Source organism: Garra rufa, chromosome 10 (assembly GCF_049309525.1).
Source record: "Garra rufa chromosome 10, GarRuf1.0, whole genome shotgun sequence".
NCBI lineage: Eukaryota > Metazoa > Chordata > Actinopteri > Cypriniformes > Cyprinidae > Garra > Garra rufa.
In genome coordinates, this window is record NC_133370.1 from 18,663,956 (window position 1) to 18,688,666 (window position 24,711).

The window sequence follows — 24,711 nt, forward strand, 5'->3', positions numbered from 1 at the left end:
CAACAGGTAAATAGCGAGGTAAGTATGTCTTTGAAGTTTGTGAACTCGACAGAGAAACACAATGAGTCCGCTTCGTGCAAACGAGCCCGGACACTGAGTGAGGTGTGTGGTGTGCTTATATATGGTGCTGGTGATTGGTTTCAGGTGCGTCTGATTAGTAATCAGGTGACTGTGATCGTTGAGTGAGTGAGGGAGTAGAACCTGGCCAATCCGTGACAAGTTTGTTGTGTGTATTGCACTTTGTGCGTTTTTCATGCACTGTTAATAAAATGACCAAATTTTCATTCAGTGGCATTCATAATCTCTTATTTTCACCACGTAAAAATTTGTGGTTTCTTCCTTAAATATAGTAAGGAAGAAACTCACCTGTTCCCCTCTCATTATCCTCTGGGAAATAAGGGTAAACCGTTTTTTTAACGTTATTATTATCACACTGTACAACAATAATACTGCTTTTGTATTATAGTAAGGGCTAAGTTTAGGGTTGGGGTAGGTGTAGACATAAAAAAAAACACAATCTAATAGGTAGAAAAATTAATTTCATTGTTAGTCTTCTGGTCGGAGATGTAGCCTATACCTTCTAGCCAACACAGGTAAACCATATAAACACGGTCGAGGTCTCGGGAGAATAGAGTAAATTGAACGATAGCGCCATCTGCTGTTTTGCAAGAGGAAGTTGTTCCATTGCATTTGTGAGAAGATATGGATGCATTTGTGAGAAAATCTGTCTGTACATGTGTGAGAAACCAAGTTTTCCTCACAAAAAGTATACATATTTGCAACACACAATGCATATATTTGTTATACCTCTGCATTTTCTCTCAAATTGACTTGTGTTTGTGCATAGAACTTTTTGTTTGTTTGAAAGTCGATTTTTTTCTTTGCAAAGCAGATTGTGTTTGTTTGCAAAACGCTGTATTTGTTTGTTTAATTTTGGCACATAAATAACTCCATACTCCCGCCCATGTAGTTACCAGGCTCAGGCCTGCTTAGCTTCAGTGAGCAACCATAATCTGGCTGACGCATGCAAAAGTTGAACTTGTTTTCTTCGCCTTAATAAAGCTGCTCTAATATAGGGGCAGCGCATCCTGACAGGCTCAATAAGGCCAGCAGAATGCGCTTTTTTGTTATATAAAGTACATGTCAGGGAATGAGCACCCACTGCTAGCTGGACTAAATTTACCTTCAGCAGCAAACTAGTTTTTCACAAAGGTAGTGCATCCTGACAGGCTCAATACAGCCAGGAGAATGCACTACCACCTCAATAAATGACATCAAATTCATAATTAAGGTTGCAAATTAATGACCATAGAAAATCAGGAGGCCAGTTTAGTGCTCATCTGAAGGACACTCATTTTTACAGGGGCTGGTTTAGGGCTTCATTAAAAAGTTGTTACTTTTTGCAGTCCAAAGTCATTTTCCGTGTACATAGACTTTTAGATACATACAGGCCCTGTCAGGGAATAAGCACCCCCTGTTGGCCGGAATAAAGCTACCTCTAGAAGCAAACTAGTCTTTCAAAAAGGGTCTCCCAGCCGTGTACTGGCCAGGCTTGGGCCTGTTTAACTTCAGTGAGGAAACAGACTGTGGCAACCAACAGTTGAACTTGGTCTCAATGCTTTAATAAAGCTGCTCTAATAGAGGGGTAGTACATCCTGACAGGCTCAACAAGGCCAGCAGAATGCACTCCATAAATTAGGTCAAATTTGTAATTAAGGGGAATTCATGTACACAGAAGGTCAGGAGGCCTTTTTAATGCCTTGTCTGAAGGACGCTTCTTTTTTTTCATGGGCCTGTTTAAGGTTTCATCAAACATCTGTTATACCATATACTAGGACTTTTGAACCCACAAGTACCTCTAGCAGCAAACTAGTTTTTCACAAAGGGTCTCCCATCAGTGTACTGACCAGGCTCGGCTTTGCTTATTCTCATTGAGGAACCAGACTCTGGCTACTACATGCATCAGTTGAACTTGATCTCTGCCCTTTAATAAATCTTTAATTAATCATCTCAATAAATGAGGTCAAATCCATAATTAATTTGGGGAATTATGATCACAGCAAGTCAGGAGGCCAGTTTAATGCCTCATCCGAAGGATACTCCTTTTTACAGAGGCCGGTTTAAGGCTTCACCACTTAACTGATTTTTACATCAGTGCAAAGCGCAACGCATTAAAAGACATAAACATTCATATTTTGTGTATGCATATTTTGCATATAGGGTGGATCGGCACTGATTGGTCATATAATTAGAATATCTTCAAAAAGTTGATTTATTTCACTAATTCCATTTAAGAAGTGAAACTTGTATAATGTATACAGTACATTCATTCCACACAGACTGATATATTTCAAGTGTTTATTTCTTTTAATTTTGATGATTACAACTGACAACTAATGAAAACCCCAAATTCAGTATCTCAGAAAATTAGAATATTGCTTAAGACCAATACAAAGAAAGGATTTTTAGAAATCTTGGCCAACTGAAAAGTATGAACATGAAAAGTATGAACATGTACAGCACTCAATACTTAGTTGGGGCTCCTTTTGCCTGAATTACTGCAGCAATGCGGCGTGGCATGGAGTCGATCAATCTGTGGCACAGCTCAGGTGTTATGAGAGCCCAGGTTGCTCTGATAGTGGCCTTCAGCTCTTCTGCATTGTTGGGTCTGGCATATCTTCACAGTACCCCATAGATTTTCTATGGGGTTAAGGTCAGGCGAGTTTGCTGGCCAATTAAGAACAGAGATACCATGGTCCTTAAACCAGGTACTGGTAGCTTTGGCACTGTGTGCAGGTGCCAAGTCCTGTTGGAAAATGAAATCAGCATCTCTATAAAGTTGGTCAGCAGCAGGAAGCATGAAGTGCTCTAAAACGTCCTGGTATACAGCTGCGTTGACCTTGGACCTCAGAAAACACAGTGAACCAACACCAGCAGATAACATGGCACCCCAAACCATCACTGACTGTGGAAACTTTACACTGGACCTCAAGAAACGTGGATTCTGTGCCTCTCCTCTCTTCCTCCAGACTCTGGGACCCTGATTTCCAAAGAAAATGCAAAATTTATTTCATCAGAGAACATAACTTTGGACCACTCAGCAGCAGTCCAGACCTTTTTGTCTTTATCCCAGGCGAGACGCTTCTGATGCTGTCTGTGACAGGAATGCGACAGCTGCAACCCATGTCTTGCATACGTCTGTGTGTAGTGGCTCTTGAAGCACTCACCCCAGCTGCAGTCCACTCTTTGTGAATCTCCCCCACATTTTTTAATGGGTTTTGTTTCACAATTCTCTCTGGGGTGTGGTTATCCCTATTGCCTGTACATTTATTTCTACCACATCTTTTCCTTCCCTTCGCCTCTCTATTAATGTGAGCTCTGTGAACAGCCAGCCTCTTTTGCAATGACCTTTTGTGTCTTGCCCTCCTTGTGCAAGGTGTCAATGGTCATCTTTTGGACAACTGTCAAATCAGCAGTCTTCTCCATGATTGTGTAGCCATTTAAAGGCCTTTGCAGGTGTTTTGAGTTAATTAGCTGATTAGAGTGTGGAACCAGGTGTCTTCAGTACTGAACCTTTTCACAATATTCAAATTTTCTGAGATACTGAATAGGGTTTTTTATTAATTGTCAGTTATAATCATCAAAATTAAAATAAATAATCACTTGAAATATATCAGTCTGTGTGGAATGAATGTATACATTATACAAGTTTCACTTCTTGAATGGAATTAGTGAAATAAATCAACTTTTTGAAGATATTCTAATTATATGACCAGCACCTGTACTAGGGCTTTTGGAGGCACAAAGTAAATTTTAAAATGTAAGAAAAAAATGTAAGAAAAAGATCTGTCCAGTTTATCAAGAATTCTTAAAAAAATGTTTCAGGGTTTCCGCAAATATACATTTCACAACTGTTCTTAACACTGATAAAGAAATATTTCTTGAGCACAAAATTATCATATTAGAATGATTTCTGAAGAATCTTGTGACACTAAAGAGTGGAGTAATGATGCTGAAAATTCAGCTTTGCATCACAGGAATGAATTACATTTTAAAATATATTGAAACTTTAAAGATTTTTAATTTTTACATTTTTACTGTATTTCTGATCAAAATAATGCTTCCTTGCTGAACATAAGAGACCTTTAAAAACATGAACAAATCTTACTGACCACAAACTTGATTGACTTTAATAACTCTCAAAAATACATTTTGTGAAATCATTTTGTTTCAGATTGTCCATGGATCTTCTATAGTACCTTCTTGTGGTCTTCTATGGGTCCCTTGACCATGTTTAAAAATCCCTGCCTAAAGATTATTTTCAATATATTAATTAAACATTAAAAAACACACCACCTTATTCTTCAACACGGACATCTATAGGAAAATAACGAGAAGAATAACAAGGTGCAGTAAACAGTAAAACTGTTTGTACTACACAACATTGTGTTCATAATTAAGGTAATACAGTAAAATAATATTGTCATACACACCTGTTTGCAACACCAAGCAATAAAATTAGCTGTTTTGCACAGCTAAAAAATAGTTAGACATTAATGAGACAGGAAGCCAGACCCATAAAGTTTACAAACGGCCATGCCCACTCTCATGGCAAAAATAAGGTGGATAGTCAAAAATATTTTTCAGATTATAAGGCTATAATGTATTTATATAATAATAGCAGTGCAGTAAACAGTATTGTGTAGGCCTGTCTATGTCTTTATTGCTGTGCAGGATATGACACAGACTCATTATCAAATCTAGATGGTCAGTGTTACAGATAGATTCAATATCTGACACAAAATCAGCACAATTAGCAATATCATTTCTAACTACATTTAGTAAGACTTCACCATGACTCAGCAGGCATCATCATATGCGGTTTCATTTCATATCCAAATAAACTAAATTAAACGTGTTTTTCTCCTCCACAAGTCTGAAAGTTCAAAATGTTAACTTCACACATAATAAAAAGCATTGTGCCAGTTTTGGCTTTAACAGAGTTTCCAAAAGTCATTTACATTTTTAACATAAGGGGCTCTCTTTTATTATGCTGGCAGTCACGTCTCTAAAAAAGGAAATAAAGAGGAATTTTCTCAAAATCACCAGACTGATGACTAGATTGAAAGGAGCTATCATGTGCAGAATCAAATTAGTTATCTTTACAATGTTTATAACTCTGACAGTCATTGAACTGAATTTAAATCTTTGTTACAAAATAACTGACTTATATCAAAAGCATAAAATGGTCCAAAAAGAATTGGGACACTTATGCCACATTCAGTTTTATGATTATAACAAATATTAAAACAAATGGTTTTGTTCTTAATTTAGTATGATAGATCTAGTTTTAACATTTAAAACCTTACAAACCTCTTTTGTGAAATGTTTTGTTTAGAAACATTTTATTTTATTATTTTAAATATATGCCACATTAGCCTACATATATTAATGCATTTTATTTAAAATAGATCTAAAGTAACATTAAAGACATTTCTAATATTAGAAATAAATAGCTATATTTCAAATAATTTTGAACTTTTTGGTCACTTGAAGAATCCTGAAAAAAATGTGTAAGGTTTTCCACAAAAAACATTAAACACCACAACTGTTTTCAACATTGATTTTTTTTTTTTTTTTTTTTTTTTTTTTTATATACGGCAAATAACAATGTACTAACAATTATACCGTTTTATTTTATTATTTGGTTTTATTTTATTTTAAATAGAAGGCACATTATAATCTGCAAATGACATTCACACGTTTATTTTATTTTATATTTTATTTTAAATAATGCCACAATGCAATGACATTTATACATTTATACTTTATTATTTAATTTATTTTATATTATTTTAAATATATGCCCCAATATATATTAATGCAGTGACATTTATACATTTGTATTATTTTATTTTATTTTATTTAAAATAGATGCCACATTATATTTTAATGCAATTACGTCCATTTGTGTCTTTTTAAATGTGACATAAATGTCCAAATTCCTTTTGTAGCCACTGTGTTCATTTCAAATCAATCAGCACAAAACCTACGGAGCACATAAAATGAACATCGCAATATTTTCTTGATGTAATAACCGAGAGGCAGGTTATTTCTTGTATTTGATTATCCTCAGTGATCTATGAGAGAGCTTATGAGACTTTCCCATTCACTTCTTTCTCTCAATGTTTCTTATCCTATCCTGTCACAGAGTGTGTGAGGGTGTGGTGCTGGCAGCGTCCTGTGAGAGGTAGACAGGGTGTGCTTAACACTTGGCCATGCCGTTCTTTGTGGCCTGAGGGAAAGGGTATGAGCATGTTTACCTGAAGAAGTTTAGGTGGGGCTCGCTGCGTCTGTATGAGGAACAAGGTGTGGAAGATAAAGATGTGTGGCACTGGATGTTTGGGTGTGTTTTGGTAATGCGTAGCTGAGACACCTCTGACTCAGCCCAGCGTCTTTCCTTTCCTCTCAGGGAGTTCGTGACAGGGCGTAGCCGGTTGCGCACAGTAGAATATTCACTGCCCGCAGGCCTTGGATTTTTCATGAGTGCAACATATTTGTCTGTGCTACAGTGTGACTCCTCTAGTGCGGTTCAGTTTGTGCCGGTATTTTGATGACAGCTGTGGTTTTGATATCTAAGCAACAGTCAAAAGATTATTATTTTATTATTTACTACGCTTTTCAAGATACTGTATGTAACTAAAAAGATAGTTAGTATCCGTGCCAAGACAGACGTTATATAATTTGTTAACCACAAACGCTAAATACTAAACAGGATATACCTCACAATAACTGAGGTACTTTCCAGGCATTTAATGTGTGTAGTGTGTTCTTTAAGTTCATTTCAGTATGTGCCCTAACATGAAATGCTATCTTATTGTGGATCAGTTTAATATGCCTATAGATTATTGTGTGATAAAGAAGAAAACTGCAATCTCAGACTGTTTGCGATTGCTACATTTTTATGGCTTAGGTTTGGTGGTTTGGTCTTCATTTCTGTGTGGTTCTCTTGCCATCATTCTCTTGCTCGAATAAATACATAAAATAAATCAATAAAATTGATAATAATAATAATAATAATAATAATGTAAACTCTGGCTGTCAAATTAACGTGTATATATTCTCTAATGATTAATCGCGACTCCAAAATAAAAGTTATTGTTTCCATAATAAATGTGTGTGGACTGTGTATATTTATTATGTATATAAATACACACACATGCATGCATATATTTAATAAAAATATGTTAAATATATACATGTAAATATTTACAAAATATATGCTGTATGTGTGTGTATTTATATATACAAAATAAATATACTCACAATGTACACATATATAACTAAAACAAAAATTTTGGATGGGGTTAATCGTTTGACAGTATCGAGTTTTATTTTAGATAATGGTAATTAAAAACGTGAACATGAATTTAAATAAAACAAACAACATTTAAATTGGTTTATCGAATTTGCATGTTTTCTGCTTCATTTCATTAACAACAGTACTACCTTATATCACACACAGACTCAGGTATTAATATCTTTCTTTTCATATCATAGTGTACATTCAGATCCAAATAATTGATGAACAATGGGTTTAATTGTTTTCGTGTTGTAGTTGCAGGCATTTAATCAAACACGTCTTTATGTGAGGAATGGCATGATACATTTCCTATCAGGCGCATATGCTCTGTGAATCACTCGTGAGTAAATGGACAGTTGAGACACGGAGCTTGACGTGCCCGCGCTTGTCAGGTGGTAAGTTTTTAAATGCGCGCTCAGGGATCAGCTGGCACAATCGTCGGGTATCCGTCTCATCGCACCGAGGACTAACGGACTATCTGTATCCTTTATATCGACCAGACAGTATAAAACAGAGAACACGGCGTTAAATCTTGTTTCTTGGATGTGGAAAATGAAGATCAGTTGGATCTTTCTTTGCGCGGTTTGCATCTGGTCTCCAGTTCACGGAACAGTCCGATGTAAGTAAAGTTCTGCCTGCCTATTAATTCATTTTGACATTATGATAGTGTTGATAGGTAGTAGGCTATTAATTTGCTTTGTGTTACTAAAATCTTTAAGTGATGTGTAAGCACGCCGTTTTTTGTCTGATAAACAGATTATAGAATAAATTCATTTGATGAAGTTACTTCAAGATGTGAAAGTGGGGCAGCTAGCAAAATAAGTTTGTGAATTCATATTTTTCTCTATTTGATTTTTAACATTGTAAAATGGAATAGTAGGCTATAGTACACTAATAGGCTGACAAATGATCAGAAAGTGCCCCACATTATCTGTATTTACTGTACAGTGAATTGCAGTGAACAAAAATGAAAAATATAAAAAAAGGAAAAAGCTGTCTCTGGGGTGGTACCTTTTCGTACCTAAACAGTCTATATTGGTACCTTATAGGTACATACCTAAAGTGCACAGTACTAAAAGGAACAAAAGCGTACCTTTTTTTAAAAAGGTACCGCCACAGTGACATCTTTTTCCTTTTTCTGAGAGAGTGGTCTAGGCTATTATAGGCTTATTATACATAACTTAATACTAACTGAAAGTAACATGTTTTTATAGACCTTTTTCCTGAGTAAACGATGAGCGCCGCCATTACGAATTCTAACGTCAGATTGAATGCTTTTCTGTTCCGGTTTCCATAGGAACCCATTCAAATAGCATCCATCTGTTTTTAATGTAGCTAACGTCCGCAGCTTCGTGTCATCTACACACTCATAAAGTGAGGCACTGATAAATGACGGTCATTGCGACATTGCCAAGTGATGGCGCTATGGAGCCATGTGCTTTTTAAAAACATTTTAATAGGTTTAACATTATTATTAGCTCGGAATATAACGTTACCCTAATTTGACTAGAAACAATGCAGACTTGAAAAGCAAAGCATTCTTTCAGTTAAGAGTCGGATATCCGATATATACTTCCGTGTTCAGGAAAAAACGTTTATAGTTAAGAAAATTAAGCATTTGCTAGAAAACAATGTAACAATGTTAATTGTTTGTAAACGTTTGATACAGTTGCGCCGCGTAATGCTGCGTTTTCAGCGTCTTGTGCATGCGCGCCGCTTTAGCTTTTGTCAAGTAAAATATATTTGTTTACATTATTCGGTGTAGCGTTTTGCGTTTTAAAATGCCCCATAATTGTTCACAACCCACATTGTTATGTACTGTAGCCTACTCTTTTTACACTTCGAAGAATCTCAGAAGCGGAAGTCGTCATGAACTGGTGAACGGGACTACAGCAAATGTGACCATGGACCACAAAACTTGTCTTATAAGAGTCAAAAAAATTTTATTGAGATTTTTTTATAATCTGAAAGCTGAAATAATAAACTTTCCATTGATGTATGGTTTGTTAGGATAGGACGATATTTTGGCCGAGATACAACTTGGTCTATTTGAAAATCTGGAATCAAAATATTGAGAAAATCGTCTTTAAAGTTGTCCAAATTAAGTTCTTAGCCATGCATATTACTTATCAAAAATTATATTTTAATATATTAATAATAGGACATTTGCTAAATATCTTAATGGAACATGATCTTTATTTAATAGCCTAATGATTTTTTTACATAAAATTAAAAACGATAATTTTGACCCATACAATGTATTGTTGGCTATTGCTACAATTATACCTGGGCTACTTATCACTGGTTGTTTGGTCCAGGGTCACAAATATGATTTTTGCCTTCGCATTTGCTCTCATTGCACAAGAAGAACATTTACGCTAGCTTTTTAAAGATTTTCCAAAAGAGAGATTAATTATGGCAGTCAGCAGAGAGAAAGACTGTCATTTTTTACAGTTTTTTTATTTATTTATAGTCACTCCCTTCAGCCATAGAATTAGAAACACACTTGAGGCAGTGTTAACTTTTCTAATGTCAAGGTAATAAGTCTGTGCCAAAAAAAAAAAAAGTCCTGGGGCCTTGTAAGGGTGACTGTTGTCTAACAGCTGGGTAGTTTTGTCTCTCACTGAGAGGCTGTTGTTGCTGCCTGCCTGTGTTGCTCACCTGTGAGGGACCCTGATGTTACCCTGTTAGAAGGAATGGAATGTCTGTTCTGAGTGGATGAGGTTTGGTTCATGCTGACTCGATGTTACCTCATTATTCCTTTGCGATAAATTACCTACAAGAGTGAGCTTGTCCTACCCACAAAGCCGGCCTATTATTTAACATCCATTACTGTCTGTGTGTTCAGCACACTGTAGGCCTGGCTGAACATGGACTAGGGTGTTTTATTGCTAGTAATCCTACATGGTCTTATATATTTACACAGCTGAGGGCATTTCTTCTTCTCTTTTAAAAGCTGTCCACCCCTGGATGTCCGGAGAGTCTTTTAGATACTTGTTGATCCTTAGACATGTGTGGTTTTGTCATTGTATTCTCCGGCAGCTTATGGTTTGTGGGTTTGAGTAATTGTCTATATAATATCCTGAAAAGTGAGTCAATATACCTTAGGGTGTGGTGTAATTTTCTGCGTTTGTGGAAATCGTTTGTTTTTATAGGTGTAAGACGGTCTTTAGATGTTACTTTGCCATGATTACAGCAATACCACTAAAAACATGACTGGCGCCAGTTAAATATGACAATGTGCAGTGATACTATCTTTTCAAAGACTGTAAAATGTCTACTTATTCAGCAGATTCTTTAACCACAGAATGTCTTTGTAGGTGCTCAAAACATTATTGACACCAAGTAACTCATCTTGGCATGTTGTCTTGCAGCCTCCACTACCTGTTCATGTCATGGTAAGGCACAGTACTGCAGAGCAGATCATCTGGGACTCTACTGTATAGACTGCCAGGGAAACACAGAAGGGCGTCACTGTGAAAGCTGTAAGGAAGGATACTTCCACCAGAGGGCAGGAGACAACTGTGCGCCCTGCAACTGCAACACTGCAGGTGAGCTGCTACTTTAAGATCTTTTTTTCTTTTCTAAAAAGAGAGTTCTTTCAAAAGTAAAAAATGTATTTTCTTTCCTTTTATGTTCCAAGTCACGTGAACAAACCCCTGAGGCATAAATATTTACTCAAAGTGCCCCCTGAGAATTTAAATTAATATTTTAGTAATAAAACTGCACATTTGCATGTTCATGGTTCTTTCATGGTCAAAATTATTATGTATTTTGTTACATATTGTAATATGAACTTACATCTGATACAAACTTCAGTATAAAATTATAAATATAAAATATAAAAATAAATGTAAAATCTGTATTTCTAAAAGTATTTGTATAAATTATATCACAATTTCAGTTTTATTTCAATTGTGTTGGACATTGTAGTCAATTTTTCTAAAAAAAAAAAAATTATATATATATATATATATATATATATATATATATATATATATATATATATATATAAATCTTGTCTAACAATATAAGTTTTTGCTACCCTTTTTATTAAGTAATAATTTCTTTCAAAAAAAGAAAGAATAAAAATGTACTGACCCCAAACTTATAAACAGTAGTGTATATTGTTAGAAAATATTTCTATTTAAAAAAATGCTGTTCTTTTTAACTTTTTATTAATCAAAGAATCCTGAAAAAAATCGAAAAATATTATTTTACATTGTAATAATATTTCACAAAACAGTTTCACGCAGCCTTGATGAGTGAAAGAAACTTCTTTAAAAAACATCTTACTGATCCTAAACTTTTGAACAGCATTGTAGTTTATCATATTAATATATGAACATGTTCCTCAAAGTTCACTTCAAACTTCTGACCTTCATGTTAAACAATAAATTTATTTTTTCATATTTTAAAATTTGACAACTTTGTTTTATGAAAAATTTCGATTAAAAGGTGTGCTTTATTTTTTAAAATAAATTATTCTCATTTTGCTACTTTGTTATATGATGAAAATACATTGATCCATTTTTAATAGTTTCCAAATATTTTTGGCTTAACACTATGTAGGCATAATCTGACTGTACAAGTTGTACAAAATGCATACACTTTGTTCTGTTCAGGTTCTCAAGGACTGGTCTGCAACAATGAGGGACAGTGTGCCTGCAAACAAGGAGTTTATGGAGAAAAGTGTGACCGCTGTCAGGATGGCTCTCTAGTAACTGCCAGTGGATGTCAGCCTTTGAGGTGAGAACAGTGAACCTTACCTCCTTGTCTCTGACTTGTATCTAACTATCACTATGCAGGATTATTTGGTTCAATCAATGTTCTTTTTATGCAGGGTAAGCTGTCGGTCACGTATCAGTGGCCGTCTCACATATAATACAGAGGAGTGTCTGCCCTGCTTTTGCAATGGCCATTCAAGCGTGTGCTCCTCAGCTGAGGGATATTCCATTTACAACATCACTTCGACTTTTGAAAATGGTGAGGTTAATATATAATCTCTGATTTTAGCAAATCTCATTTGGTTTTAGTTGCTGGTTTAATTCAAATGTTTGTCTATTCTCACAGGACCTGAGGGCTGGAAAGCCGCAACTGCTCAAGGTGTGAACCCTTCGCAAGTGCAATTCAGGTGGTCGCCCACTCACAAAGACCTTGAGGTCATCTCTAAAGAGATCCTTCCTGTTTATCTGTTTGCTCCTGGTATGTTGGTTACATTTTTTATTACTTATCAGTAAGATAGCATCAATGATGTATTACCATTTCCTTGACTCCTGTGCTTCTGTGTTTGCTGTAGCATCTTATCTGGGGAATCAGGCATTGAGCTACGGTCAGACGCTCAGCTTCTCTCTGCGTCTGGACAGAGGTGTCCGTCGTCCTTCCACCTCTGATGTTATCCTAGAAGGAGCAGGTCTTAGAGTGTCTGCTTCGCTAGGAGACCTGAGGACTGTGGTTTCCTGTGGCAAGAAAATCACCTACACATTTAAGTGAGTCACATCATTTGGAATAAATAGATGTTTGCGTCAGTTAGTATGACAATATTTACACAACTATCAATACTTTTTGACCAATTACCAAGCAATGCTTAAGGAGTAGTTCACTTTCAAAACAAAAATTTACAGATAATGTACTCACCCCCTTGTCATCCAAGATATTCATGTCTTTCTTTCTTCAGTCGTAAGGAAATTATGTTTTTTTAAGGAAAACATTTCAGGATTTATCTCCATATACTGGACTTCTATGGTGGCTCAGAGTTTGAATTTCCAAAATGCAGTTTAAATGCAGCTTTAAAGGGCTCTAAATGACCCCAGCCGAGGAAAGAAGGGTCTTATTTAGCAAAACAATTGTTTTTCTAAAAAAATACAATTTATATTTAACCTCAAATGCTCATCTTGTCTAACTCTGTGTGTACTCTGTGTAGAGATTAAAAAGTATATGAATTTTAAATGTTTTTTAGAAAATAATGGATCATTTCGCTAGATAAGACCCTTCTTCCTCGGCTGGGATCAGTTAGAGCCCTTTGTAGTTGTATTTAAACTACATTTTGGACGTTCAAACTCGGGGGCACCATAGAAGTCCATTATATGGAGAGAAATCCTGAAATGTTTTCCTCAAAAAAAAAAAAATTTCTGTACGACTGAAGAAAGAAAGACATGAACATCTTCGATGACAAGGGGGTTAGTACATTATCTGTAAATTAAACTACTTTAATTTTGTTCTCTCGGTGGTGTAGGTCGGATTAGCAATTAAATAAAAACACTTAAGCAAAAATGGTCAGGTCAAAGTGTCTGAATAATTTTTGGTCCCAAATTTTTTATCAGTTTTACTGGTAGTCCACTGTATGAATTAAATAAATAAATAAATTATATCTAGTGTCTGAATAATTTTTGGTTTGACTGCATATTGGTTCAAAATATTGGTTATTGCTCTACTTGATCTGTAATAATCGGTATCGACATCGGCCATGAAAAACACATATCGGTCATAAGGCCATAACTGGTTCTTACTTTGCCCTGGTTCGTGCTTCTGTTTAAGTCTATGAATTTTTAGGGATACTTGATATATGGGTACCATATCAGTTATTGGTTAATTTTAGAGATATTTGGATTGTTCTGTTTATATACAAATGTGACCATTTTTTAAAGGTGTATGACTGAGGCTGATAATCAGTATTCTAATGCATATTATACTTTACAGACTGGATGAACAGCCTGGCAGCAAATGGAAACCACAGCTCTCATCGACAGAATTTCAAAAACTTCTGAGCAACCTTACCGCCATTAAAATCAGAGGAACATTTGGTGAAAATGGTGAGTCTTTAAAGGTGACCTATTATCCCCCTTTTTTCAATATGTAATATATCATGAGTGGAAACGTGCAGATTAAGGGGCCATAATATTATAAGAATAACCTCTTTCTACCTCACGGTGGAGTGAAATTTGATCAGCTTGTTTTTTCACATGCTTGCAGAAACAGGCTTAACAAAATAAAGTTACTGGGTTGTCCTTTTTAACATTTTCTGGATTGGTAGCTGCATCTGGGACCCATTTATAGCACTTAAACACAGAAAAAGTCATTCCAATAATGTATTACTGAACTGCATATATTGTTGGAAACATGCACACATAACATAATACAGAATAAAAGAATTGTATATCTGCTTTACAACAGGACGTGGTTATCTGGATGATGTCTCTCTGGTGTCAGCTAGCCTGGGTTCCGGGACACCTGCTGTCTGGGTAGAAAAGTGCTCATGCCCTGCTGGTTATGATGGACTGTTTTGTGAACGCTGTGCCACTGGATACAGGAGACGTTTCCCTGGTCAAGGCCCCGAAAGCCCCTGTGTTCCCTGCTCCTGTCAGGGTGGAACATGTGATCCAGAAACAGGTTTGTTGTTTTAGTATTTAGTGCATGTTGGTGTTTTAGTTATGAAAAAAATCTGAGATGAGAAATGGATTTGTTGTGTTTACAGGAGGTTGTTACTCGGCTGATGAGATACCAAGTCTGCAGATGTGCCCTAAAGGTTATTATGTCAACCGCCAACAGTCCAACTCCTGCCAGAGGTGTCCTTGTCCCGAGGGTGAGGCTTGCTATGTTATTCCAGGAACCCAGGAGGTGATGTGCGTTCGCTGTCCCCGGGGAACTACAGGTGAGGAACACAGAGTAAAAGAACAGGGAAACATGACGTAGATGTTCTTAAAGGGATAGTGCACCCAAAATTGAAAAGCCTGTTATTATGTACACCCACTTGGGTCACACTTTATTTTAGGTGGCCTTAATTACTATGTACTTACATCATAAAATAATTACAATGTACTTATTGTGGTCATATTGAATTGCAAAACACTTTTGCTTATATTAAGGTGGTATATAGGTAAGGTTAGGGACAGGTTTGGTGGTATGGGTAGGTGTAAGGGTGGGTTAAGGTATAATGGATGGGTCAAAAGTGTAACTATAAATGTAATTACAGAAAATAATTACAGATGTAATTATATGCAGGTATTTTTAAAAATATAAGTACAATGTAAAAACATGTATGTACACAATAAGTGCATTGTACCAAATTATTAATTTAAATGTAAGTACATAGTAGTTAAGGCCACCTAATGTAAAGTGGGACCCAAACTTGTTTCATTTTCTGGCTGCTCTTTTCAATATGATAATAATAACTGGCTCTGTCAATTTGTAAAATTAAAAAAGCACTATAAAAGTAGGATTCTAAAAATCATGGGTTAGATTTTGTAATAAATGATTGTGTTGTTAATCATTATGGAGCTATTCCCCATATTTACTAATAACACATTTTTTAAAGGCTCTCGTTGTGAAATCTGTGATGACGGTTTCTACGGAGACCCTCTGGGAGAGTACGGCCCCCCCAAACAGTGTCAGCCTTGCCAATGTTATGGCCACATGGACCAGAACGCTGTCGGCAACTGTGACCGTCGGACAGGGGATTGTCGTAAGTGCCTGGATCACAGCACCGGCCCCAGTTGTGAGAACTGTGAAGATGGATACTACCACAGTTACCCCACAGAGCCATGTCAGGGTATGAAAAATATGGTGACTGCCACAAGCCTGACTGTAATGTTGCAGACAGTACTAGTGAAGTGAAATGGAAAAAAACATTGAAAGTCACCTCAGTTTTGCTCTTTTCTCCCTGTAGCTTGTAACTGCAACCGGCAGGGTTCTGTGTCAAATTCATGCAACAATAAAGGACAGTGCAAGTGTAAGGAGGGTTATGACGGACTCAAGTGTGACAAATCAACATGTCCTTCCTGCTTTAACCCAGTCAAGAACAAGGTAAGACATTCCAGAACTGAAAAAAGAAAGAAAAAAAAACTAATAAAAATATATTAGTATGATACAAGACGTAATATTATGAAAGCATGTTTCTGCCACTGAATTAAAAAAAAGGTTTTTAGAATAAAAAATTTATTTTACATCTGACAATTCTGACTTTTTTTTCTCAGAACTGTGAGATATAAACTTGCAATTGAGAGTTATAAATTGAGAATTGCATAATAAAAACTCACAATTACAAGTTATAAAATCAAAAGTGAGAGATATAAACTCACAATTCTGACTTTTTTTTCTCTGAATTGCATGATATAAACTCACAATTGTGAGTTATAAAGTCAGAATAGTGAGTTATAAACTTGCAATTGCAAGAAATAAAGTCACAATTGCAATTCTGCAAGACGTTTTCTCACAAATGTGAGTTTGAATCTCACAGTTTTTACTTTTTTCTTGCAAATTTCCGATTTTTTATCTCATAATTCCGACTTTTTTCATAGAATTGTGAGATATAAAGTTGCAAATTGGTAATAGTCCAATTCTGACAGGAAAAAAGATTGAAATGTTCTTAGAGTCTATCTCACAATTCTGACTTAAAGGTTGTATAAGCGATTTCAAGCCTGAAACATAAAGTGTCACATTCAGCTGACCTTTCTTCACGATCCGCTCGCTGCCTGCCCCATAAATTGGCTGTAAAAAAAATGCGTCTCTGTGGTCAGCCTAGGGTCCGAGATATGCCAAAAAAAAACAATCGGTGCTACCAACCATTCCACAGAAAAACAAACAGTGTTCCAACCAATCACCGTCAGGGGGTTGGTGTTGTGGACTTTCGCTCTGCCTCTGTCACATCCCTGCACCAGTACGAAAGTCCACAACACCAACCCCCTGACGGTGATTGGTTGGAACACTGTTTATTTTGAGAAAAAAGTCAGAATTGCAAGATATACATTTGCAATTCTTTTTTTAGAATTGCATGATAAAAACTCACAATTACGATTTATAAAGTCAGAAGTACAAGATATAAACTCACAATTCAAAATTTTTTCTCAAAATTGTGTGATATAAACTTACAATTGTGAGTTATAAAGTTGGAATAGTGAGATATAAACTTGCAATTGTGAGAAACAAATTCACAACTGCAAGATAAAAACTCGCAATCCTGAATTTTTCTCGCAAATTTGAGTTTGTATCTCACAATTCTTACCTTTTTTCATAGAATTGTGAGATATAAACTCGCAAATTGAGATAATTTTGATGAAGAAAAAAGAATGATATGTACTTAGAATGGCGTGTTATAAAGTCAGAATATAAACTCACAATTCTGAGAACACATTAGTCTTTTTCGCGAAAAAGAAAAAAGTTTGTATCACACAATTCTGAATCAAAATTGCGAAACTTGCAACTACATGGAAAAAAGTCTGAATTGTAAGAGAAAAACGTATAAAATGGGTGTGGGTGTGGGTGTATGAGAAAATAATGATCATTTAATATTAAGTTAAAACAAGCGCTTTACACACTACGCTGTGTGGGAAAAAAAACAAGTGAGTCCTGCTGGATTTGATGATTGTTTATTATCTGGAGAGTGATGTAACGGTATGTTGCTTTGGCACTGATCTTGAACACTGCCTGTGTGGGTGGAATTAAATATGCTGTTTGCCAAGGGACCAGCGTATGAGAATCACACTGCTGTTAATTCTAGTGCATTTACCAAATCTGTAAAACAAGAGAAAAAATAAGCCTGCTCACTCAAGGTTAAAAATGATTGGAAACAATAAATGATGGCATTTACTGTAGCATGGGATCCAGTCCCTGCAAACCTGTTAAAGTAGAGGTATATAAATAACTTGACAAATGATGGTAAATAAATGCCAAACGTTGTGTTTTTTCATCAGATAGAGGTTTATGCAAGGCAGCTGCAAGAAATGGAGGATGTATTTAAAGGAATTGGAGGTGATGATGCTCCAGTCAACGGTGCTCAGATGGAACGGGCTATTAGGGCCGCAGAGGTCATGGTGCAAAACCTGGAATTTAGAGCAAATGAACTCACAAGTATGTAAATCCTTTATTTATCTTGATTTATTTGTGTCTAGTTAGTTTATTGTTAAGACTGACTTTTTTTACCAAACAGATTCAGAGAAACAGCTTCAAGATAAACTAGCGAGCATTAGCCGATCCCAACTGAGAGAGGACAGAAAAATGGAGGCTTTGTTGACAACAGTCGATGGGATCAAAAACAAGGATCAACAGTACAGAACGGAAGTTTCAGAAATCCGTCAACTCATCAGTGACATCAGGTTAAAACTGCAACAGGCCAAACGGGACATCCAACAGGCCGTAAGTATTTCATTATTATATTTTTATGCATGTTATTATATTAATATGGATGGGTTTTTTAGCTTTAGGTATTCAGTTGGGTGTTTCTACAGCCTACATCACATAGAGGGTTAATAAAAGTATAATCATTGTTTTGAAAGATCTCAGCATTTCCCTCATTCCCTCATATGTCTATTTCAGGAGTTTCCCTCAGGTGATGCGGTGCCAGGCGCTGACACCTTGTCTGATTTGGTTCAGACAGCTGCTGATCTTGCTGAGCAGTAAGTCATGTGTTATTCTCAAATGCTACAAACAGTGAAACAACACAACATAATCCATAACTGCATGTGCACTAATAAGGCAGTTGCTTAGCCAACAAATACATTCATAGTTTTACATTAAAATGTGGCTCTCATCTGTTTTTGCCTCAGGACCCAGCCTTTATCATTTAAAGGCATTTCATTGTGCTAAAAAAGTCATAAATCAAACGTTGAAATGTTTAGAATTTACTAAAACGTAGAATTAGATTGGATTTGATATCATAACTATGCATGATTATTTATTTGCATTACATGTGTTGCCTTATTTACATTTAGCATGGTTTTACCTTACAAACAATAAACATTGCATTAAAAATGCCTAGAGGGATAGTTCACCCAAAAATGACAACTCTGTTATTAATTACTCACCTTTATGTCATTCCAAGACCTTTGTTCATCTTCTGAACACAAATTAAGATATTTGTGATTAAATCTGAAAGCTCTCTGACCCTGCATAGACAGCCACACAACTGAAATGTTCCCAGACCCAGAAACGTAGTAAGGACATTGGTAAAACAGTCGATGTGACATCAGTGGTTCAACCACAATTTGACGAATCTACAAGAATACTTTTTGTGTGCAAAGAAAAAAACTTAATTCAACAATTCTTCTCCTCCAAAATCACGTCTTCCACCATTATTAAGAGTACCAAGACATATACGCTGCGCCTTATTTTTTATGTGCAGAGGAATGCTTCTTAAAATTACGGTTGAACCACTGATGTCACATGGACTATTTTAACCATGTCCGTACTACGTTTCTGGGCCTGGGAATATTTCATTTGCATTGCTGTCTGTGCAGGGTCAGAAGGCTCTTGGATTTTCTCAAAAATAACTTAATTTGTATTTAGAAAATGAACTAAGGTCTTATGGGTTTCACATTTCCTCTGCAGTACATTTCTTGCTGTGCCCAAAATATGTGACTGACTGAAAATAAAGATTGACTAAAGGGTTTTTTCTTGCCAGACACCAAGGTGAGGCAGTGACAGTGGAGACCATTGCAGCCAATTCTCTAGCAGAATCTGAGAAAGCCGTAGATCTCATTCGTGGTGTCATCAGCCGAGAAAACAAGGTCAAAGATGAGCTCAGGAACCTCAAAAAACAGTAAGTTGCATATAGCTTAGTTTTGTATTAGAAACATTGTTAAACCAGATCAATTTCTCCACAGAGATAAGCACTGTGACCTTACTTTCTAATGATGTTGTTATCAGGTATGAAGCAGACGTAACTAAAGTGCTTGGCATGGATAGCAAGGCTATTCAACTGACTGATGCAGCTGGAAAGGAGAGTGGAGTGGCTCTGAATGCTCTCAAACAGTTATCTGACCTGGAGAAGAAACTTCCAAAGCCCCTGAAGGTAGTCAGTCACAATTAAATATTTATGTAAATAGAAGAGTTTAAGTAAAAGTTGGGGAATACAGGAGATGCAAGTGTCTTTTCAAACCCCACTCGCTTAAATCAAAATGTTTGTACTGTAGTTTATAAAATGAACAATGTGTACTATTATTTTTCTGTTTCTGCAGAAGGACATTGCTAATGTGGTTTCCAAGTTCGATGGTCTGAAGGGTATGGTGGAGGGGAATTTATCACAGTACCAGGACTTTCAGCAATATATGCTCAATGAGCAGAAAGAGACGACTGATCTGTTCAATAAGGCCAAAGGTTTCCAACAGGTAAACCCGATCTTCTGTTAAACATTCCTGGTAGTGTAGATGTTCAGAAACCAATATTTGTAAATATGTGTAAGAATGTGATTGAAAATGAAAAAGACTGAATCTTATGTTGATGATATGCTGACAACAAAAGAATTTGTGAAAAGATTTAAATATATCTGTGCAAATATCGACCTTTAATGGCTGTTCTTAGGTCTAGAGGTACATTAACAATTGCTTTTGTTTTATTTAAGGTTCAAGACAAACTTCTTGCCAGGGCAAATGCAGCTGAAGCAATTAAAAATAAATCTCTGGAAATCTTTGCCAACAACAAGGATAGCCTGGATAAGACACTAGAGACGCTCAAAGGTACGGTATATATATATATATATATATATATATATATGTATATATATATATATATATATATATATTTTTTTTTTTTTTTTTTTTTTTTGAGAAACAATGGACAGATTAGCTACAGGGATAATTTAATCTGCAGTCTATCTAATCTGTTATTATTACAAAAAAACATGTTCTGTTTTAGTATATATTATAAATGTAATTTATTTTATGATGACAGTGCTGAGTTTAAAGTAGTTTTAGTAGTCATAATCAGTGTTAAACCAGTTGTGCAATCTTCAGATAATGTTCTATCATTAATTAAACTATCCAACACAAGTAACCATAACCCTTTAAAAAATATCCATTCCTCTATTGTGTTTTGCTCAGGATTTGATGACCAGCTCAGTGGTAATAAGGATCTGGCAGATGCCGCTATTAGAAAGCTTCCTGCTATCAACGCCACCATCCAGAATGCCATAGCTGACAACCTTCAGACTCAAGACATTCTTGATGCAATGTCTACTCACTACAGAGATGCTCAGGATACTATTGACACACTTACAAGCACTGCAACCAAACTGGAGGTACAATATGGTGACCTGTTACCTTGAGTTCTCACCCATTTATTTAGCAAAAACAGTTGCTATTATTACGTAAATTTCACAGAAAGACCTATTCAGTTTCTCATAACGTCTGTCACTAGCTTTACTAAATGACCTGAGTTGAGTGAGTCTATTTGAATCATATACAGAAAGTTTTGAATGTGCTCACGGGGTGCTTGTGTGTGTCTCCACAGGGAATGACAGATGCTCTTCCGCCCTCTTTGGATATTTTGGAAGCTGCCACTAAACTGAAAGAGGACGTGGATGGACTGAAGACAGGGGCATCTGTAACTAAAGACAAACTGAATGAAGAGAAAAACAAGGCCAAAGCACAGTTAACTCAAGCAAACAATGTAAGAATGTCTGCTTATGGTGAAAGATATTTGAAATCAAATGTAATGTGAAGATATATGCTAAATTTTCTTTTTCTTCGTTGTTAAACCAGGCCATCATAGAGTCCGCTGGGGCACTTGAAAATGCAAATAATGCCAGGGAAGCTGTTAGCGATACTTTGAAGTCAATCACTGATATTATGAGCTCCCTGGGAGGTGAGTTATAACAATAATACACTACATACAATACATGCACTCAAGTTCTGTGTGAAACAGTGTTATTTTAGTATAGTTTATATACTATAATGTTATTTCTATTTTCAATCACTCAAAAAAAATGCTGGGTTAAAAACAACCCGGTGCTGGGAGAAATATGGACAAACCCAGCGGTTGGGTTAAATGTTTAAAAATTACTATATGGCTGGCTAAAAATGAACCCAAGATAGGTTTTAAATTAAAAATCAGACATTTACACTATAAGTCAAAAGTTTTTGAACAGTAAGATTTAAATTTGTTTTAAGAAGTCTCTTTTGCTCACCAAGCCTGCATTTATTTGATCCCAAGTACAGCACAAACATTAACATTTTAAAATATTTTTACTATTTAAAATAACTGTTTTCTATTAAATATGGTTTCGAATGTAATTTGTTCCTGTGATTTTAAAGCTGAATTTTTTTAATTATTACTTCAGTCACATGATCCATCAGAAATCATTGTAATATTCTGATTTGCTGCTCAAAAAACATTTATTATTATTATTATTATGTTTAAAACAGAGTAGAATTTTTCAGGTTTCTTTGATGAATAGAAAGTTTAGAGAACAGCATTTATCTGTAACATTACAAATGTCTCTATCTTTTGATCAATTTAAAGCATCCTTGCTAAATAAAAGTGTTAATTTCTATAATTTCTTTCCCCCAAAAATAAATGAATAAATTATACTGACTCCAAGCTTTTGACTGGTATAGTCAGTGTATAATGTTACAAAAGCTTTCAACGAATGCTGAAAAAATGTACTCAGCTATTTTAAATATTGATAATCATAAATAATAATAATAATAAATGTTTTTAACAGCAAATTAGCATATTAGAATGATTTCTAAAGAGCCATGTGAATCTCAGTAATGATGCTGAAAATGCAAAACTTTGATCACAGGAATAAATTACATTTTGAAATATATTCAAATAGAATGCAGTTATTTTAACTAGTAAAAATGTTTCATAATATTACTGCTTGTGCTGTATTTTAGATCAAATAAATGCAGACTTGAACATTTATTAATAAACGATCTAAAAAAAATTCAACTTATTAATAAATGTTCATTTATTGAACATATTAATAAATGTTAATTTCTAATCTATTCCAACCTATATTTTGGGATGATTTTAAGCTAGAAAATATAGTCATTTTTAAGCAATAGTTGAGTTAAATAAAACTACCCAGAAGGTTGGGTTAAACATTTAACACTCTGAACTATTTTAAAAAATTTCAACATTTTTAATCTTTTATTTATATTTTAGTTTGGCTTTATTTCAATTAACAAACATTAGTAATATAAAATACATATTGTGATAACACTTGTCAAGTCTGACAAGCTTTGTCAGAGAATCTTACATAAAATATCAGTTAAAACATTTGATAATGGCATGTCGGAGGCAAAACTAAAATATATATATATATATATATATATATATATATTTTTTTTTTTTTTGCTAAATATATTTTCATATCCAATTTTTTTATCCCAGTGCTGAGCAAGGATTCATGACTGTTATACTATTTTTCAGGGACAGTTCCTGGGACAGTTGACGACACACGACTGGCTGAGCTTGAGGATGCCGTCACTAAAAGCCGCAGCCGTGTGGAGAAGGAGCTGAGGCCCAGACTCAGGGACCTGGAGGAGAAGGAAGCTCAGCAGAGAGCCACCATTGCAGGCATGATCAATGACATTGACACCATCCTGGCTGACATTGCCAACTTAGAGGAGATCCGTAAAAGCATCCCTAATGGCTGTTACAACATACCACCTATTGAAAGGCCGTAAAGGCTGTGAGTTACTGCAGGGCCAAATCACAATCTTACATAGTTTAATCTATGAACTTACCAGCGCTACTTTTTAACTAAAGACTGTTTATTGTCATAACATGATTTTGTACTACTGTATGTGAGAGAATTTTTTAGTATTTATTTTTTCAGTTTAATTTGTTTTTCTAATTTTGAAAATTTTTACTGTGAAGTTTGAAATGAGGTAAATGATATTGCATGATTGCCAAAGATATTTCATTTAAATGCACCCTATCTGTAATTGTTCTCCGTCTGCTTCAGCATCTAATGAAACATATTTTCAAACGTGAAAGAAATGCACAAACTAACAATTTCATTCTTTTGTGTTCTGTTTTGTTTTATTAAATTCAATAATGTCATCAAGGACATTGAGTTATTGTCACGGCAATATACTTTTCATTTTTTGAATGCTTATCGAATAGCCACTATAAAGTAGAAATATATTCATGTAAGACATTACGCAGAGTCGCAGACACACTTATGCATGCTTTACACCATTGACAACTAAAAAAACGAATACTGGTGATCTAAAAATTAAAATCTACAGTTTTAGCATCTTAAAAACAGAACCTTATAATCTTACATGGTGTTTTAAATGTATACAAGGAGATTTTATCTCTATTTAAAAGCAATAAAAATACAAGAAACAAACAATATCATCAACAATATCTATTTCTGTTGCTCGTGGTTTTAAATGACGGCATGGAGAATGCAAGGATGTACAGCTACAGAAAAATGCAGCATGCCAGACCCATGAAAAAATATATTATTTGTGGTACATTTCCCACTATTTTTTAATGAATTTACATTGAGAGAAAATAGTCTCCTAGTGATTGCTGATACACCAGTTGCTATAGTGACGGCTTAATGAAAAGGGAAAAAAATCATGAGTTTATGTTGATACAAACTGTGAGGTATAAGTGTG

The 24,711-nt window shown here is 35.2% G+C and overlaps 1 protein-coding gene across 1 annotated transcript; it reads left to right on the forward strand.

The window, feature by feature from the left end:
• Nucleotides 1-7,786: 7,786 nt before the first annotated feature.
• lamc2 (laminin, gamma 2) lies at nt 7,787-24,149 on the forward strand. Its single transcript, XM_073848625.1, has 22 exons — nt 7,787-7,982; nt 10,738-10,914; nt 11,989-12,112; nt 12,207-12,349; nt 12,437-12,568; nt 12,663-12,852; nt 14,063-14,175; nt 14,537-14,752; nt 14,838-15,014; nt 15,678-15,911; nt 16,029-16,165; nt 18,052-18,208; nt 18,288-18,493; nt 18,674-18,753; nt 19,758-19,895; nt 20,003-20,147; nt 20,314-20,463; nt 20,697-20,811; nt 21,175-21,371; nt 21,584-21,742; nt 21,835-21,937; nt 23,510-24,149. The coding sequence occupies exons 1-22, from the start codon at nt 7,907-7,909 to the stop codon at nt 23,764-23,766; spliced, it is 3,426 nt and encodes a 1,141-aa protein (XP_073704726.1). The 5' UTR covers nt 7,787-7,906; the 3' UTR covers nt 23,767-24,149.
• Nucleotides 24,150-24,711: the final 562 nt, after the last annotated feature.

Excerpts from the sequence above, each read along its gene's own strand:
- lamc2 (XM_073848625.1), top strand. The coding sequence starts at position 7,907 with ATGTGGAAAATGAAGATCAGTTGGATCTTTCTTTGCGCGGTTTGCATC. Across the intron at positions 14,176-14,536 it reads AGGAACATTTGGTGAAAATG|GACGTGGTTATCTGGATGAT; the intron begins GTGAGTCTTTAA and ends GCTTTACAACAG. Across the intron at positions 14,753-14,837 it reads AACATGTGATCCAGAAACAG|GAGGTTGTTACTCGGCTGAT; the intron begins GTTTGTTGTTTT and ends TTGTGTTTACAG.